General features: G+C 37.8%; 1 protein-coding gene across 4 annotated transcripts in view; it reads left to right on the forward strand.

The window, feature by feature from the left end:
• Nucleotides 1-17,390, forward strand: part of PPP1R9A (protein phosphatase 1 regulatory subunit 9A) — a 318,597-nt gene that overhangs the window by 241,486 nt on the left and 59,721 nt on the right. For all 4 annotated transcript variants that reach the window (XM_007450653.1, XM_007450652.1, XM_007450654.1 and 1 more), the window contains 2 exons: nucleotides 1,722-1,877; nucleotides 16,790-16,843. In XM_007450653.1, the coding sequence (XP_007450715.1) occupies nucleotides 1,722-1,877; nucleotides 16,790-16,843 (210 nt within the window). The remainder of the gene's footprint in view (nucleotides 1-1,721; nucleotides 1,878-16,789; nucleotides 16,844-17,390) is intronic.

The following is a 17,390-nucleotide window of genomic DNA, read 5'->3' on the forward strand; positions in this document are numbered from 1 at the left end:
CTTTCCCTTTCAGTCAAAGCATCGCTGATTATATTTGGGCTATGCAGGGGAAGGGGGTTTCTAACTAACAGGTAACCAGTTTGGAAAATCACTGCTTTGTATGAAATATCCTGACCTTACTTCTATACACAAATGCCACCAAAGTCAAAGTCTTCATGATAATAGTCTCTGTGTGTGGAAAAAGAGTCTGAGGATGCTGAGGCATCCTTTGTTTGTTCATCGTAGTCAATGACCACCAGATTCCTTAATAGAAATTGTATCTACTTCTGGACACCACAGTTTAAGAGAAAATACCGAGAGCTTGGAGAGAAGTCAGAGTATAGGCGCAAAGACAATTACAGAGAATGAGACCTACGAGGAAACTAGAATTATTTTACTTTGAAAGAGAGAAGTCAGAACGGCAATTCATTAATGGTCTTCCAGAAATCAGGAATTATTATGTTGAGGTTAAGGATTGGATTTCCTTCACTTGCAAACATAATCAAGTAAATACCGTTTCAGGTTTAGCAAGAAGAATATAGTGTAGAACCAAAAGAAAAAATAACAGTAAGATGCTAAGCCTCTTTAATCAAAGGAATAGATCACTCAGTACACTGTGAAATTTTTTTTTAAAGGCACTGTGAATCCCTAGCTGTTTTATGTATTAAATGTAATACTACCTGAAGGAACAGGGGTGAATTAAATGAACTTTGTTTTGCAACACTGTGACTCAGTGATTTATCTTTAAATTATATCAGACGGTATAGATTTCAAACAATTATTTTGAATTAGAGTCTCATAGCCTGATGCTGCCAGGAGAGGAGCTACTTTCTAATAATGTTAAGGAACTTAGTCTTGAGGAGGAATATTTATTCCAAGGGTCATGAACTCATATACCTACAGGGGCCCGTGGGTATCACGAAGGAGTGATGCTAATAGCTTAGAATAATGAATTATGGAAGTTATGGTGTATTAGAAAGTGTACCTGCGTAAAGGGACAACGACTGCTGACTCTGGCCAGTGGTTAATCATGTCGTTATGTGCCTATATTGCCAGATCTTTGGCTTTCTCAAGAAAAACTGGAAATCTAGAATAGGTGAAAGTTTTTAACATTGCCAAAATGCTGAGATTTATTAAAGTAGTACTGTATAGGCAAAGCAATACACCTGTGTGGGCTGTTAGAAACCTTTGGTTAATTCTTTAGGTCACTAGTTAACCACCACGTTAGTTAGACAAACAAATGAAACAGAGCTGATTAAACTCTAAAACTTAGGAGAATCAATCTACTAAACCTTTGTAAGGCTTAATTAAGGTCCTTTCCAACTCGATGAATCTTTTGGTCTCCCCTTCCTTCTTCCCTGCTGTCTCTATCAGGTGACTTATTCATTACAGGTGGTGGGAATTTAAAGGAATTACTTATTTCCCTTAGCAACATAATTTTATTTAGTAAAAACATCAAACACTTTGATTTAAAATAAAGGTTTTGTTGCTTTACTAAAGATACTGCTGATGCTCTTAGATTTTTAGAAATGCACTTATAAATGGCATAGACATGTCACTTTGGATCTTTGAACTAACATTTGTTTGTAACATTGGCTGAATGAGGCATGCTTGACTCAAAAGCCTACTTACACTTTTACCATTTGGTGACATATTTTATTTCTCTTTTATAAAATATTTTAAAATAACCCACCTCCACATGGGTAAAGACAGCTGGATTTCTGAAATCCCCTTCCTTTCAGACAGGAGAATATGCCACAGATGAAGAGGAGGATGAGGTAGGACCTGTTCTTCCTGGCAGTGACATCGCCATTGAAGTCTTCGAGCTGCCTGAGAATGAAGACATGTTTTCCCCATCAGACCTGGACACAAGCAAGCTCAGTCACAAGTTCAAAGAGGTAAGTTGCTGATCTGCAAAGTATTTTTCTATAGCTGTCCATTTCATTATTAAGTATATATATTTGTTTGAAAAGTGTATTAAGAATAATCAGTTTTTTAAAGAAAGCCTTTCAGTAACAGATTGTCCTGAGTCTCATTGAATTTCAAGGCAAAAAGTAGATCTCATTCCACAGTCATTAATTTAAATGCTTGTTATTTGTCATAGTGACAGTTTGTAACTTGTCTGTTCCATAGTTTCAAGCTATAGCTTAAATTTGCAGTTTTCGTGTCAAGGTTTTATTTGTAAAGCTTTATGAAAGTTTTGGAGCCTGGCTTTCCTCGAAGGCAGTGATTTCTAAAAAGGCTTTTTTTCTTTTCCTAAAATAGACAAGGTTCCAACAGGGATCAGATGATATTCCCAAGTGGTTTAATTGAAGAAAGTTTAATGAATGAACTTTGAGTAGAGTTAACAGAACTACCAAGGGATGGTGCAGTGCAGAGGGACCGGCCACAGGGGAAGTTGTTACCATCTTTTGGCTTAATGGGTAAAGAGAGAAAGAGATTACCTGTTTTTTGAAGGAGGGCCATTCAACATCTGCAGCTTTGTAAGATGAAACCACTGCTAAAAACTACATCCTGGGGGTAAGGATGATAATATACCAAGACCCTTCTGTCCTCTTGTTGATGCTCCCGTCAGCCTAACCCAGGCAGGGGAGCCTGGGAGATTCAGTCTTGAAATCTGAAGAGATTAGCCTCCTGAGGCAGGAGCTGTCAGAAAAGGGCCAGGAATGGATCCTGAGGGGGCGAACGCAGATAACCACAAAAACTCTTCTTCCAAATGAACTTCTCAGACCCCCAACTTGTAAAACAGAAACAGTGATGAATGGGTCCACAAGCATTTTATTCTTCGTTGCTTTGTGGAACATCCTCCGTTGTTGGAAACAAGTATGTCATTATTTACAGCCTGCCCACAGTAACCCTGAAGCACTGAGACTTGAAAAGCATTGTTTTGTGGTTGCAAGTCTCTTAGGGACTTGACCACTTGGAAAATATATTCTCCTATTCATGAAAAACAAGGATTATAATTGCAGATTTATAATTTATAAATTTATTTATAATTTCTAATTTTGATGTATTATAAACAGGTCACTTTTATATGTTCTCATGTTTTACCTAATACACCTAGTACATTGACTTACCTTTTTAGTTCCCTATGACAAATTTATAGTTGTGAGACCAGTGTCAAAGTGAATGATGTACTTTTCAAATGTAAGTTTTTATTAAATAAAACAACTTATGTTCATTATAGAGTTTTAGAAAATACAGATTTGTATAAATGCTAAAAAATCATTCTTAATCCCAGTATTGTGGTATTTGGGATTGTAGGATGTATACTGTGTTAAATTACTGCTCTTGATACTTAAAAGTGTATTATTAGGATTTTCCCATGTCATCAAATATTTTTCCGTAAATGATGCTTATTTACTGTTTCATCTTATGGATCTTATATAATTTACTTAATTCTTTGTTTTGGAACATATCCTTTGTTTCCAGGTCTTTTAAAATTATTAAAAGTAATGTTGCAATAAATATTGCAATAGATTATCCTTAGGATAATTTCTTACCGTGGAATTATTAGATCAAAGAATATGAATATTTTGGGGACTTGTACTTAATGCCAGGTTGCCACCAGAATGGCTTTTCTTGGTAATATAGAAATTTATTTATGTCACCCAGTGGTTTCGAGTGCCCATTTCTCTTCCACATATTGTTATTAGTCAGGTTGAACCATTTCCATTTATATAGTTCACAGAGTCCTTGAGGCAAAATACATGGGTTTTTCAGATGATTTATGACTATTCCTAGTTCTAAATCAGATACAAACGTCTCAGTGACAATGAAGTACACTATTATATAATGATTAGAATTCTCTTATAGTAGAAGTAGCAATGCCTATCTTAGGACCATTTCTTATAAAGTCTTTCTAGATTAACTGATATCTTCAAACCAAAGAAAAATGCAGGAAAAGAAAGTTCTTCTGCAGGAAGTGACTGAGTGGGAGGAAGTGGTATAATCTGTTTCTCTTCGGCTCTGAATTGGCCCAATAATACATATTATCTGAAGAGTAGATGAACTGTTTGTTCTTTAAGAAATCTTCCTTGAGAAAAGACAGCCTCTTCAATAAGTGTTGCTGGGAAAACTGGACAGCTACATGTAAAAGAATGAAATTAGAACACTCCCTAACACCATACACAAAAATAAACTCGAAGTGGTGTGAAGACCTAAATGTAAGACCAGACGCTATAAAACTCTTAGATGAAAACATAGGAAGAACACTCTTTGACATAAATCACAGCAAGATCCTTCTTGACCCACCTCCTAGAGTAGTGGAAATAAAAACAAAAATAAACAAATGGGACCTAATGAAACTTAAAAGCTTTTGCACAGCAAAGGAAACTATAAACAAGTTGAAAAGGCAACCCTCAGAATGGGAGAAAATATTTGCAAACGAATCAACGGGCAAAGGATTAATCTCCAAAATATATAAAAAGCTTATACATCTCAATAACAAGAAAACAAATAACCCAATCAAAAAATGGGCAGAAGACCTAAATAGACATTTCTCCAAGGAAGACATACAGATGGCCAAGAAGCACAGGAAAAGCTGCTCAATATCACTAATTATTAGAGAAATGCAAATCAAAACTACAATAAGGTATCAGCTCATGCCAATTAGAATGGACATCATCAGAAAATCTACAAACAATAAATGCTGGAGAGGGTGCGGAGAAAGGGAACCCTGTTGCACTGTTGGTGGGAATGTATATTGATACAGCCACTATGGAGAACAGTATGGAGGTTCCTTAAAAAACTAAAAATAGAATTACCATATGACCCAGCAATCCCACTACTAGGCATATACCCAGAGAAAACCATAATTTAAAAAGACACATGCACCCCAGTGTTCATCACAGCACTATTTACAATAGCCAGGTCATGGAAGCAACCTAAATGCCCATCGACGGACAAATGGATAAAGAAGATGTGGTACATATGTGCAATGGAATATTACTCAGCCATAAAAAGGAATGGAATTGGGTCATTTGTAGAGACGTGGATGGACCTAGAGACTGTCATACAGAGTGAAGTAAGTCAGAAAAAGAAAAATATCGTATATTAATGCATATATGTGGAATCTAGAAAAATGGTACAGATTAATAGGTTTTCAAGGCAGAAATAGAGACGCAGATGTAGAGAACAAACGTATGGACACCAAGGGGGGAAAAGGGGGTGGTGGTGGTGGGATGAACTGGGAGATTGGGATTGACATGTATACACTAATATGTATAAAACAGATAGCTAATAAGAACCTGCTGTATTAAAAAAAAAAAAAAAAGACCCTAGAATCTTCTAGGAAATGTAAGAGGACTCAGTCATATTCAGTAGATGCCCCTGCCTTGCTTATTACATTCCTGATTTTACTGATTGTAGCTTGTATTGTTTTCCTCATCTCATTCTTGCTACACTTTGAGAAATCCTCACATATTTTGCACTAATTAATATAACACTCTCAATTTAGTCTGTCTCTTTGTCCACTCACCTTCCCATCTCCTGACATACATCTAATGAAAGGAATAGAGGAATAAAGAGCTGTGATCATTCACAAATGTCCTTGATAGTTGCCCATGGAATTCCAAGGGTCTTCTAAAGTATTATATTTTTGTTTGTTTGTTTTGTGTTTGTGGTTGCAGTTGTGGTTGATGCTGCTGTGATTTTGGTGAGCCTCTGATAAATCTGTTCAAATAAATTCTTGTTCCAATCAAAAAAAAAAAGAAAAGAATAATACCATGTGGTTTCACTTATATGTGGAATCTAAAAAAAAAAAAAAAAAAAAAAATCTTCTTTGAATGTTGTAACTCTCAATCCAACTTTGAGGCAGTGAGGACAAGGTTGTGTACCCTGGCAAAAGCCTATTATATAGCTCTTCCATGTTGCCAGGTTAAGCATGACCCCTACTCTTTGTTAGATAATTGAGCTGGAAATAGGGTACACATTTTTTTAATGGAAGCTAAAGAGCCTAAAAAGCAGAAATAGTATATGGAATGTTATAGCCTCCATTTTCTGAATTGAGCCAAGGACTCAGTGCTCCATAAATATTGTCTGAAGTTGACTCCATAGTGCAGACAGCTGCATGATCTGGACCAGGGGCTGGCAAACTATGGCCCATTGGCCAAATTGGGCCTGCTGCCTTTTTTTGTAAATAAAGCTTTATTCAAACACAGCCATGGATGTGCATTTATTTATTGTCTGTGGTTGCTTTTATTCTACAACAGTAAAGCTGAGTAGTTGTACAGAGACCATATGGCCTCCAAATCCTAAATTCTTTGGACTTTTACAGAAAATGGCTGCTGACGTTGGTGTAGGCTGCTCCATGATCTAGACCCATTCTATATAGCATGGCTGATTTAGTTCTAGCCTGAGTAACCAAATCTGTAGTTTGACTTTTGGCTTTTAAGAATTGGAGGTTTGTCACCACCTCTAGAACAGACAAATACCACATCATTTCACTTCTAATCCTTTTATTCTCTTTTGTTTTATATTTAACATATGAATATATTTATTTCTTCAGGAGATTGCTACTCAGTATCAACTGTGTGGCCCTCTGTCACAGGATTTGTATCTTGTACACTGCCACTACCACAGTTTGAAATTTCTTTATGTGATTAACATACACGCCCAAATACTGTACAGTGTTAGATATTTTTCATAAGATTATACACAAAACCTGGGGTGGAGGTGGAGAGTCATTTTGTGTTGGAGTCTGTAGAAAGTCTCATATTACATAGAGTTCTCTTAATTACATTATTTCAAGCAAAAGTATATGTTACACTGTTTGGGCAAAACAAATTAGACTAACATTCTCTCAGTCGTTCCTACTTTTAGCCCATTATGTATCTTGCTACTAGACTCTAAGCTCCTCTGTTTTTGCTGAATATTGTACCCACAGTCTTTGCACGGTTCTTGGCATAGAGTTAGTGGTTAAATATTTGGTGAATGAATGGTATCAAGCATATACTAGAATTTGTTGTATAAACAAGACAGCTCCCTAATTTAATTTTCCCAAATAGCTGACAAGGGGGCTAGCACTTTTATTACATGCTCATTTACCCATTTCCTTCTGGTTGGAGGCCCAGCGTTATTATCTACAGTATTTGTGCCTTTACACTCTGGACTGCTTTTGGTGTTCATATTGTGTTCCACTTTCTCATTAATTTTTGGTGCCATACTGTTAGAATATATATAAAACATTGATGGAATAATTCAGATCCATCTAACTCTTCTCTTCAGAAATTCCGTTACTTTTCAACTTATTCAAGAAAACACTTGAATCACTTTAACTCCCTTGAAAAAACTTCCTTGCATTTTCTTACTGTAATTACATTAAGATAGTAAATTAACTCGCAGAAAGCTGGCATTTTTATCACATTGACTCTTTTAATCCAAGTTTATGGAATGTATCTGTTTAATTCAAGCCTTTTTTTTCTGACCCTCTCTCAAATTTTATAGTCCCCTCTATTATATAAATGTCACCTAAGAGAATCTTAACTAGAGTGGATTAATCAAAAGCTGCCACAAAGGTTATATTAGCTCCAATATAAGTTAAGAAGTCTTCTCTATTTTTCATTTTCAGAAATGACTTTTATAAGACACTTAATGACTTGCATAAGATGGCAGTTTCTGTTCCCTGAAAGTTTGTTATTACTCAGCTATAAAACCATCTGTGCCTTTGTGGAGGAAGATTTGAAATACTTTTTTACAATACCTATTAGTCTTTTCAAGTTTTTCTTGGGCCAATTTTGGTATTTTGGTATTTTTTATTTCTCAAGAAATTCATATATTTCCTCTAGGCATTCATATTTATTAACTTATATTTTTATAATATAGCTTTAAAATACTGAAATCTTTAGTATCTATAACTACTTTTTTTATTCTTTTCTTTATTTGAGTACTTTCCATTTTTTCTCAGTGTTTTTTTCTAGAATTTATCTGTCATGTTAGCTTTACATTTCTTTTTCTTTTTCTTTTTTTTTTTTTTTTTTGCGGTACACGGGTCTCTCCCCGCTGTGGCCTCTCCCGCTGCAGAGCACAGGCTCCAGACGCGCAGGCTCAGCGGCCATGGCTCACGGGCCCAGCTGCTCCGCGGCATGTGGGATCTTCCCAGACTGGGGCACGAACCCGTGTCCCCTGCATCGGCAGGTGGACTCTCAACCACTGTGCCACGAGGGAAGTCCTACATTTCTTTTTAAATTAAAAAATATTTATTATTTCCTACCAATATCTTTATTTTTCCTCCTTTTTTATTTTTTGACATTAATCAGTTGCACTTGGTACATTTACTTTTGATAACCCTTACAGTCTGATAAGTGTATTTAAAGCTGTAATTTTTTTCTGAATATTGCTTTAGCTACATGTCACAATTTTTTTTTTACATTTAGAATGCCACTGCCATTTAGATGTAATTTCTTTTGCAATTTCCTCTTTAACACAAGAATTATGTAGTGGCATATTTTACTTTCCACACATATCCACTTTATTTTGCTATCCTTTTGTTATTGGGTTCTAATTTTATCACACTATTCAGAAAACATTCCATATGGTAGCTATTTAGAATTTTCAAGACATCTTTTGTAACTTAATTCATAAATAGTTGTATTTAAATATTCCTCATGTATGTAAAAAGCACACATATTCTTTTTTTTTTTTTTTTTTTTTTTTTTTTGCGGTACACGGGCCTCTCACTGTTGTGGCCTCTCCCGTTGCGAGCACAGGCTCCGGACGCGCAGGCTCAGCGGCCATGGCCCACGGGCCCAGCCGCTCCGCGGCACATGGGATCTTCCCAGACCGGGGCACGAACCCGTGTCCCCTGCATCGGCAGGCGGACTCTCAACCACTGCGCCACTAGGGAAGCCCAAAAGCACACATATTCTGTGCTTGAAATTTATATAAGTTAAATTAATATAGATAAGATTAATAATACAGACACACACGTCTTCTCTGCAGTGTGGCTTAGATTTTGTTGGCTTGATGTACTAATTCTGAAAAGCATATGTTAAAGTTGCCAGCTACAGTTGTTTCTTTCTTCCTATAATTCAATTCTTCCTATAAAGCAATTGTAGTTTTATACATTTTAAATCTTTGTTGTTAGCTGCCTATATGTTCAGGATTATTACAGCTTTTCGATTTATTGTAACATCTCCCTTGTTTCTAATGATGCATTTTACTCCAAATTCTATTTTGTCTGATAGTAAAAATTCAACACTGGCTTTCTTTTGCTTCATATCTGCTTCACAGTATCTATTTCTTCTATCTCTTTGTTTTCAGCCATTCTGTATCCTTTTGCACAATTGTGTTTCCTTCAGTCAACCTATTCCTAAATCTTACTTTTATACTACTCTAGGAGTCTTTGTCAGTTAATTGGTGAGTTTACCCCATTTATATTTACTTTAATCATTTTAATATTAGAACTTACATCTACCACCTTATTTCATATATTACAGTTTCCATGCTTCTTATTTTGTTTTGATCTTTTTACCTACTTGCCATTAGATACATCAAATTTTCATCTGCTGCTCTAAAGTTATACCTTTTTATTCTATTCTTCTAGAGATTACCCTTGAGTAACTTTGACTCAGTCTTAGGATATTTTCTCCCAGCAATATAGAAAGGAGATCAGCAGCTATGTCTTTACCATTTAACAAAATGATAGCCATAGCATATGCTTATCTACCTCTCCTCTCCTCTCATTCTAATTATTGTGACACGGGAATGATAATTAGCTGGTTTTAATACTTTGATTCGCAACCTTTTCCCCTGAAAATGTTGTAGGGCAAGCTTCATTGTTTTGAACTAGCATTGCATACTGTAAAGGAAAAGTCTAATGACAACAGATATTTGGATGCTTGTATTACTTTAACCTTGTACTTTAAATTTTTTATCACAATTTCTTTTTTTTTAAACAACTTTATTGGAGTATAATTGCTTTACAATGTTCTGTTAGCTTCTGCTGTATAACAAAGTGAGTCAGCTATATGTATACGTATATCCCTATATCCCCTCTCTCTTGTGTCTCCCTCCCACCCTCCCTATCCCACCCCTCTAGGTGGTCACAAAGCACCGAGCTGATCTCCCTGTGCTATGCGGCTGCTTCCCACTAGCTATCTATTTTACATTTGGTAGTGTATGTATGTCCATGCCACTCTCTCACTTTGTCCCAGCTTACCCTTCCCGCTCCCCGTGTCCTCAATCTGTTCTCTACATCTGCATCTGTATTCCTGTCCTGCCCCTAGGTTCTTCAGAATCTTTTTTTTTTTTCTTTTAGGTTCCATATATATGTGTTAGCATATGGTATTTGTTTTTCTCTTTCTGACTTACTTCACTCTGTATGACAGACTCTAGGTCCATCCACTTCACCTCAAATAACTCAATTTCGTTTCTTTTTATGGCTGAGTAATATTCCACTGTATATATATGTGCCACATCTTCTTTACAGTTTCTTGAAGTAGGCCTCCTTTCATTAATTTTTTTCTTCCAATCTGCTTTCCTTGTTTTATGTTTGTGTTTATGTTTTCATTTTAGCCTATGAATATTTTCTTCATTTTTAAATTTTTTTGTTTCTGTTTCTTTTCTAGAAACCCTGTCTTCAGTATTATCTTTTTTATGTTTCTTTTCTGTTTTTTTCTATTTCTGAGATTGTTCTCAAACGTGTCCTCTCATGTCAGTGATTCAGTTTTCTGTAGCATTAAATATGCTTTTAACTTCAAGTTCAGGTATGCTCTTTAGCACCTCTAAAATACTTAATTCTCTTAATTACATTTTTAGTTTCCTTACTCTCCACTTATTCCTCATGCTTCTTCACTTTCTCTTCATCCTGGTGTTCCATAGAGTTACTTTAAAATGTCTTTTTATTTATGGGATACATAATTTTCACAGGTTTACTTATTTGAATTTTCAAGTTGATACTCTCTTTTCCTTGATCTGAAGTATTTAGTAATAAGCTCAGTTTTGCCTTTTTCTCATTTATTTATCTTGAAATGAGGCAAAAACTTTTTCTTGTATTCAAGCAGCAATTATCCACTTTTAAAAATTACAAATCCCATTTCTAGACCTACATCAGGAGGACATATCTATGTGCCTAGTTTCCAGCCTGGTTGCTATTTTCTGGCAACCTATCATCTAAAGCAGTTCTCTGTACTAAGGTGGGATATCCAAATCTCGCCACTCAGTTCTTGAAGTTAAAGGGAAAAATAAAAGCTATTCCTTGCTATCAAAGCACCTACTGTGACTGCCCCTGTCTGTATTGCTGCACTTTGGGGTCTGCAGGTGAAAGTAGGCAATGTGCCACTATCAGCCACCCTTCCTGCATTCTTTTCCTCATCTAGCAGCTGCTTTCTGAATGAATATGGAAGGTGGAGAGTTAGAGACCCTGGTTTGAGGACAGCTCCTGGGAAGGACAGTAGAGGTTGCCCATCTTCCTCACTGCATAGACCTGGTATCTCAAGCAATCAGTGAGAGAGACACAAAGCATCTCCCTGTCTTTGGAGTGAAGCTTGGATAGATTTTTCTTAATTCAACTTCATGACTCCTTCATATTCTAGTAACAGTTGTTTCTAGTTTCAGTGTCAATTTGGTTGTGAGTTTTTCTTTTGTAATGTGATTTCACTGGAAATTTAGTGGGAAGTAGGAAGAGGCTGAATCGGAAACTGCTAGCCAGGTGCCATTTCAGTGGACTGTGCCGTGCTTCCCCTCCACCATTCCTTCTCGGGAGCCATAGATATTAGCTCCCAGTAAAAACAGTTCTGCATTTGTCTTGAGGAAAAAATATGGAGTGTAAAAAATTGTGTTCTGGGCTTCCCTGGTGGCGCAGTGGTTGAGAGTCCGCCTGCCGATGCGGTGGACACGGGTTCGTGCCCCAGTCCGGGAAGATCCCACATGCCGCGGAGCGGCTGGGCCCGTGAGCCATGGCCGCTGAGCCTGCGCGTCTGGAGCCTGTGCTCCGCAACGGGAGAGGCCACAACAGTGAGAGGCCCGCGTAACGCAAAAAAAAAATTGTGTTCTTTTGCTTACGTAAGTCATAGAGAATCTATGAAAAGTAATCTAGAAGAAGTTATTAATGCATTAGATAGTAATCTTTATGGAACTTCCCATTAATATGTAGAGAAGGTAAAAAATGTTATGTACTTAACAAGAAACAGATACTTAAAAGAGTAGCTGTAATTACAGGCTGTCACCTACATCCAGCACCTTCACCATCAATAACCAGTTTATGAGCACCTCCTTAGAGAGTGACCCTGTGCTGCATATACTGCAATTAGTGTTGCCATTCACATTAGGGTATGATATCATTCAATCAGCTGATTTCAGCTAGTTTTGCATAATGTTTCCTGAGAAAAACACTTTTGTTAATATAAAGATAGGTACCATATATAAACCTTTGAGCAGAAATTATAAAGCAATATGGCATAGTTTCATTTTAACAGCCCCAAAGTATAGGCAAAAACAGCACTTATTTCTTTTGTGGAACTTACACTGTCATGGGTAAGACAGACTGCAGTCAAATTATCCAGAGATCATTGTAAACATTCTGATTCCAATGCTGAAACGACTTCATAAAGTTGTATGCAAATATCAGTTATTATTTTGCCCTTGTAAAGTAAAAACAGAGAATGTCGCTCTTATCCGTAAAATCTCTAGTACTAGAGCGCCCTTAAAATCTTTCCTGCAAAGATAACATTTTTCCTTTTTAAAGAAAAATGTTTTTCATGCTTGCACAGGATAAGTAGAGTGCAGAAGTTCAGTTTTACAATGTTTATGCATAAGGATGTTTCTATTTCTAGTGCAGTTATATTTGGATTATATTGATTCAGTGATGTGAGTACATGTTCTGTATTCATATTTTTGAAAGAAATAAACAGAAAATAAATACAGCAGGTACACCTGCAGAATGTTATATGAGAGCTACTGTTCTCCATAAGAGTGTGTGTGTTTATTTGTGCTGTAATCCTGTGGTAGATATTGATGCCATTCATGTTCAAGATGACAGAAGAGATGAAAGAGATTGATCTTATAAGTTGAGAGACACTGACCTGCAGTCCTTAACCTTTTCTTTTTATTTGTATCCTCCCTTCCCAAGTCTTTTCACCAAACCTAGATTCTCTGAAGCCCAAAAGGTCCAACAGGTATTTCAGGCTCTGTTTCTATTAACCAGCCCTGTAGACCCTGCCCCCTGCAGTCAGCCTGACCAGTCTCAGGGGTTGTCTGCAAACCCTTACACCTGTACTCTGGAAAGCCTATTAAACATGAAAGGAGAACTGCCCTAGAATAAGAAAACTCAACTTTGTTTGCACTGTGCTTCTTTTATCAAGTCACTTCACCTCTTTGAACAGCAGTTTCCTCTTGCTCATGAAATGGAGTTATCCCAGGCCCATCGTGCCCACTTTGCCTGGGAGGCAGGTCCATAGTTGGAGATATGACACGTAGGCCAAAGCCGCAGGTCACCTGAAGTTTCTCTCCAAGTTTTTCTGAGGCATCTGGGAACTTCTCTCAGGAGGTGGTATATATTAATTTCCCTGTAGTAAGTGTTTCGAAGTTAGGTTCTATGTCACTTTCGTGTATCCTCAACAACTAGCACAGCACCTGGCACACAGTCTCATTCAGTAAATGCTGGTTGAATAATGAGGGAGAGATTTCTTTCTAAGTTCCATGACTCATAACAGCTGACTGAACACCATGTTGTATGTAGTGCCAGAATACTCAGCCTACCAGAACTGATCCGTGGTTTCCAGGTGGAGTCCTAGTTTCTCATCTGGGAGGTCAAAATGATCGCATATGCCTCAGGGTTTCTGTGATGATCAAATGAAAAATGTATTCCAAAGCTGGTTCAGATGAGGGGCATAAGAAAGGGAGGAACAGAGGTAGGTGGAGTCAGACCTGGGATAATTTCCATTCCACCACCTGCTTCTGCTGGGAACTTGAAGAAGCCATATAACTTCTCTGAGCCTCTTTCCCTGTCTGAACAGCAAGGTTACCAGTGCCTGTCCTGCCTCCCTTACAGATTCATTTGCGGTGAGGAAGGAGATGATGAAAAAGGGAAAAAGGGAAAAAGGGTCCCCTCTTTCCCTGTCTGAACAGCAAGGTTACCAGTGCCTGTCCTGCCTCCCTTACAGATTCATTTGCGGTGAGGAAGGAGATGATGAAAAAGGGAAAAAGGGAAAAAGGGTCCTACGAATGTAAGAAACTTAGTATTAGAGGAGAGGACTGTGGACTGGAATTTGTAAAACCTGGCTTTGACACTTACTAGCTCTGCAACTTAAACTGTTGAAACACAGTTTCTTCCTATATAAAGTGAAAGTGTTAGATTAGTTTATTTTTAATGCTTTTCCTGTTAATAGTGGTGGATTTGTAGAAGTTCTCTTAATGTGCATGCAGGATTAAAATAATCACATATCTATAATTTTCAGCCTTATGAGTACTGGGGGAAACCTCACACTAAAACTTTTGTCCATCTTCTGAATAATGTCTGAATTTACAGACCTCATTCTGCTTTCCTGTAGCTAAAGGATTGGGCTATACTCAGTAACACTTCGAGCTTTTATCAGTGTTCTCACCTCACCGCTTACGAGTTCAGCTGTCTTCTGTTATCTGTTTCGCTAAGATGGGAGGGGCAGGATAACTGAAAATCAACTTGGCTGCTTTGCAGTTTCATGTCAGTTTGTCCCACACACCAGCGGATTAGTCTAGTGTATGCATTCATAGGAATGAAAATGCTGGCTTGGGACGAGAATTCCTAGACTCTGCAGCCTTGACAACCATCTCCAGGCCCTTCATTTCGTAAATGTCACACCTGGAGTACTTGCAGGGGCCTTGGGGTTCTTCCCACCTAGCCCTCTCGTTTTTCATATGGGAAACCGGGGCCCAGAGAACTAGCTTGCTAGAGAACATGGCGATTTGAACAAAGAAAATCCAAAGTCCCAACAAGTTGTATTGCAATATATTACCCTACAGGGAGTTAACCACCGAGAAAATAAGATACGGCACTTCCTGCTAGTTGCGGTGTTCATCAAAAAGTCTGCCTTTTTGATTTCTTGCTACTCTTCAGCTTAGAACCAGAGGGCTTTTATTTCAGGTGCAACGTTTTACAGCATTTAGCACTTTTAACTGAGAAGTAGAGTTAGGGTAATCATATCTGAGTTCTTCAGATCATTCTTTCTTAGTCTCGGCTAGCTTTATAGAGGACTTACTCTATGCTAGACACTGTGCTAACAAAGAGTACTTCCTCTCTAGAGACTGTTAGAGCACAGAAGGCCCTGGGAACAGTGAGGGTGAAGGGAGCAAGAGCCAAAGAGGCAAGAGTGACCAGGTCTGAAAGCAGGAGAGTGGGGCAGAATCACATCTGAAAGTTTCAAGGTCACCCCTCTGCAGGAGCAGAGCTGTAGCTGCAGAGCCCGCAGAGCTTTAAGCCCAACAGGAAACCTGAAAGCATCCCGGAGGGGGCATTTTGCAGGGAGCGTGGGGCCTCTCAGTTTCTGGGCTTTTATTCATCAGCATCTAAGGGTGTTGAATGAACCCTGTCCTTGATTTTAACTTCTTTCCCTCGTCATCCTTCCCGTACACCCCTGCTGGCCAGGTGAAACCCAAGGAAGTACAGATTACAAACCAGAGAGAGAGCTGAGGGTTATGAGGCGGTGTGATCTCCAAAGGTTCACATTTCTGTCTTTTCATTAGCTGTCTTTCTGATAAGAAAATCTTGGACTTATTGGGTTACAGTAATATGGGAAGTTTACAGTCCCTCTGTACAATCGTAAATTCAAAATGCTCTGAGACAGTTTTTTAAAATAATTTTGTGGCACACTCACTTGGGTAGTAAATCTGACCAAAACTGACAGGATGCTACAGTCTTACAGTCTTTAGGTACCTCCCTTAGTGAGAATATTCACATGTTTGGTGGCAAACATATTCATGTGTCTGATTACAGAGTTGCCTCCACAGACCCTGCTGTGGGCAATAAGCAATTTATGGAAAAATGCATTTTACTACGTTTCTGAAGTTGAAAGAACTCGGAATTCCAAAACCATCTGCCCCCAAGGATTTTAGAAAAGTGATTTTCAACCCATAAATCGTTTCCCGTAAATTTTGGTGTACTTATTTATCCCTTAAGGAGTGAACGTTTCCTTCGTTTTTCTTCCCTATGAAGAAAAAGTGGGGGGCGGGGAGGGGAGAAGCAAAACAAGGCTAAATGGTGGCTCTCAGGAGAATAAACTGTAGCTGAAGCTTTGGGGGTGGGGGTCTAGGTCCTCAATAGGAGTAGATCTTTTAAAGGACAGAAAACTAGATCTGTAGTTTTCCTGCAATTAAAAAAAAAAAATTACAGATTTCGCCACGGAACTGCATCATCCTCTTCTCCAGCTTTGCAGCAGCCTGAGCTGTAAAAGAGCTGCTAAGTCTAAAATGCGTGCGACGGAACCAGAGCGCCACCTTTCTTCCAGGTTTGGAATTGAAGCTTCCCGCGGCCACTGGCTGACTTGCCTGCCGAGGCTTGTTCCATCCACAAGACTGCAAGGAAACAATTCCTTGACCCTCAAATCATAAAGGAAGAGCTGCAAAGAGGGCAAGAAAATGTGTTTCCTTCTCTTTGGTCCCTGAGCAATTAAATTCATAACCTAATCTGATGTTAGGGAGTGTGAGCCATAAACCCCATGTTTAATTAGTTTGCACCTAGAGTCATTTTACACACTAGACATTTTAATTTACAACCTGCTGCATTGCAGCACTTTTCTAGGCCTTCAGCTATATAATAAGGTATTCTGCTAGCTGCTGAAGCTTTAAAAATATAGATACACTTAGTTCAGCTTCTTTCTTCCTTTTCCATTTTCAGTTGCAAATCAAACATGCAGTTACAGAAGCAGAGATTCAAAAATTGAAGACCAAGGTAAGCACCAATACATGATGTTTGAATTGTACTTTTTAAACTTCAGATGCTATGAATAAATTCAACCCGAGGACTAAAGGAATTTGTTTCTGTGCATTTGAAAGAATACAAATGTGAGAGATTCATTTCCACTGTTAGCGGAAAAACCTGCCAGTGCGTACTCTTAGGGGGTCAGCACCACTATACCCCTCAGTGAAAATAGCACAGTATTTTTAAATTACATATTTACATATTTGCACATATGTGGCCCATTCCCTCTGAGCTTTCCTGAAAAAGTAAATGTTTATGTGGTGGTGTGATGAATTGGGAGATTGGGATTGACATATATACACTAATATGTATAAAATGGATAACTAATGAGAACCTGCTATTTAAAAAAATAAATTAAATTAAAAAGTAAATGTTTATAATAGTTCAAGAATCCAAATTACGTTTTGACCACTAATTCCTTAAGCACAAGCCATTATACTATATCTCTTTATCTTATCTTAAATGTTTAATTATTTATTTTTAGCTTATTCATCAGAGATAATGTATTTTAACATAG

The sequence above is a fragment of the Lipotes vexillifer genome, unplaced genomic scaffold (assembly GCF_000442215.2).
Source record: "Lipotes vexillifer unplaced genomic scaffold, Lipotes_vexillifer_v1.1 scaffold172, whole genome shotgun sequence".
Taxonomy (NCBI): Eukaryota; Metazoa; Chordata; class Mammalia; order Artiodactyla; family Lipotidae; genus Lipotes; species Lipotes vexillifer.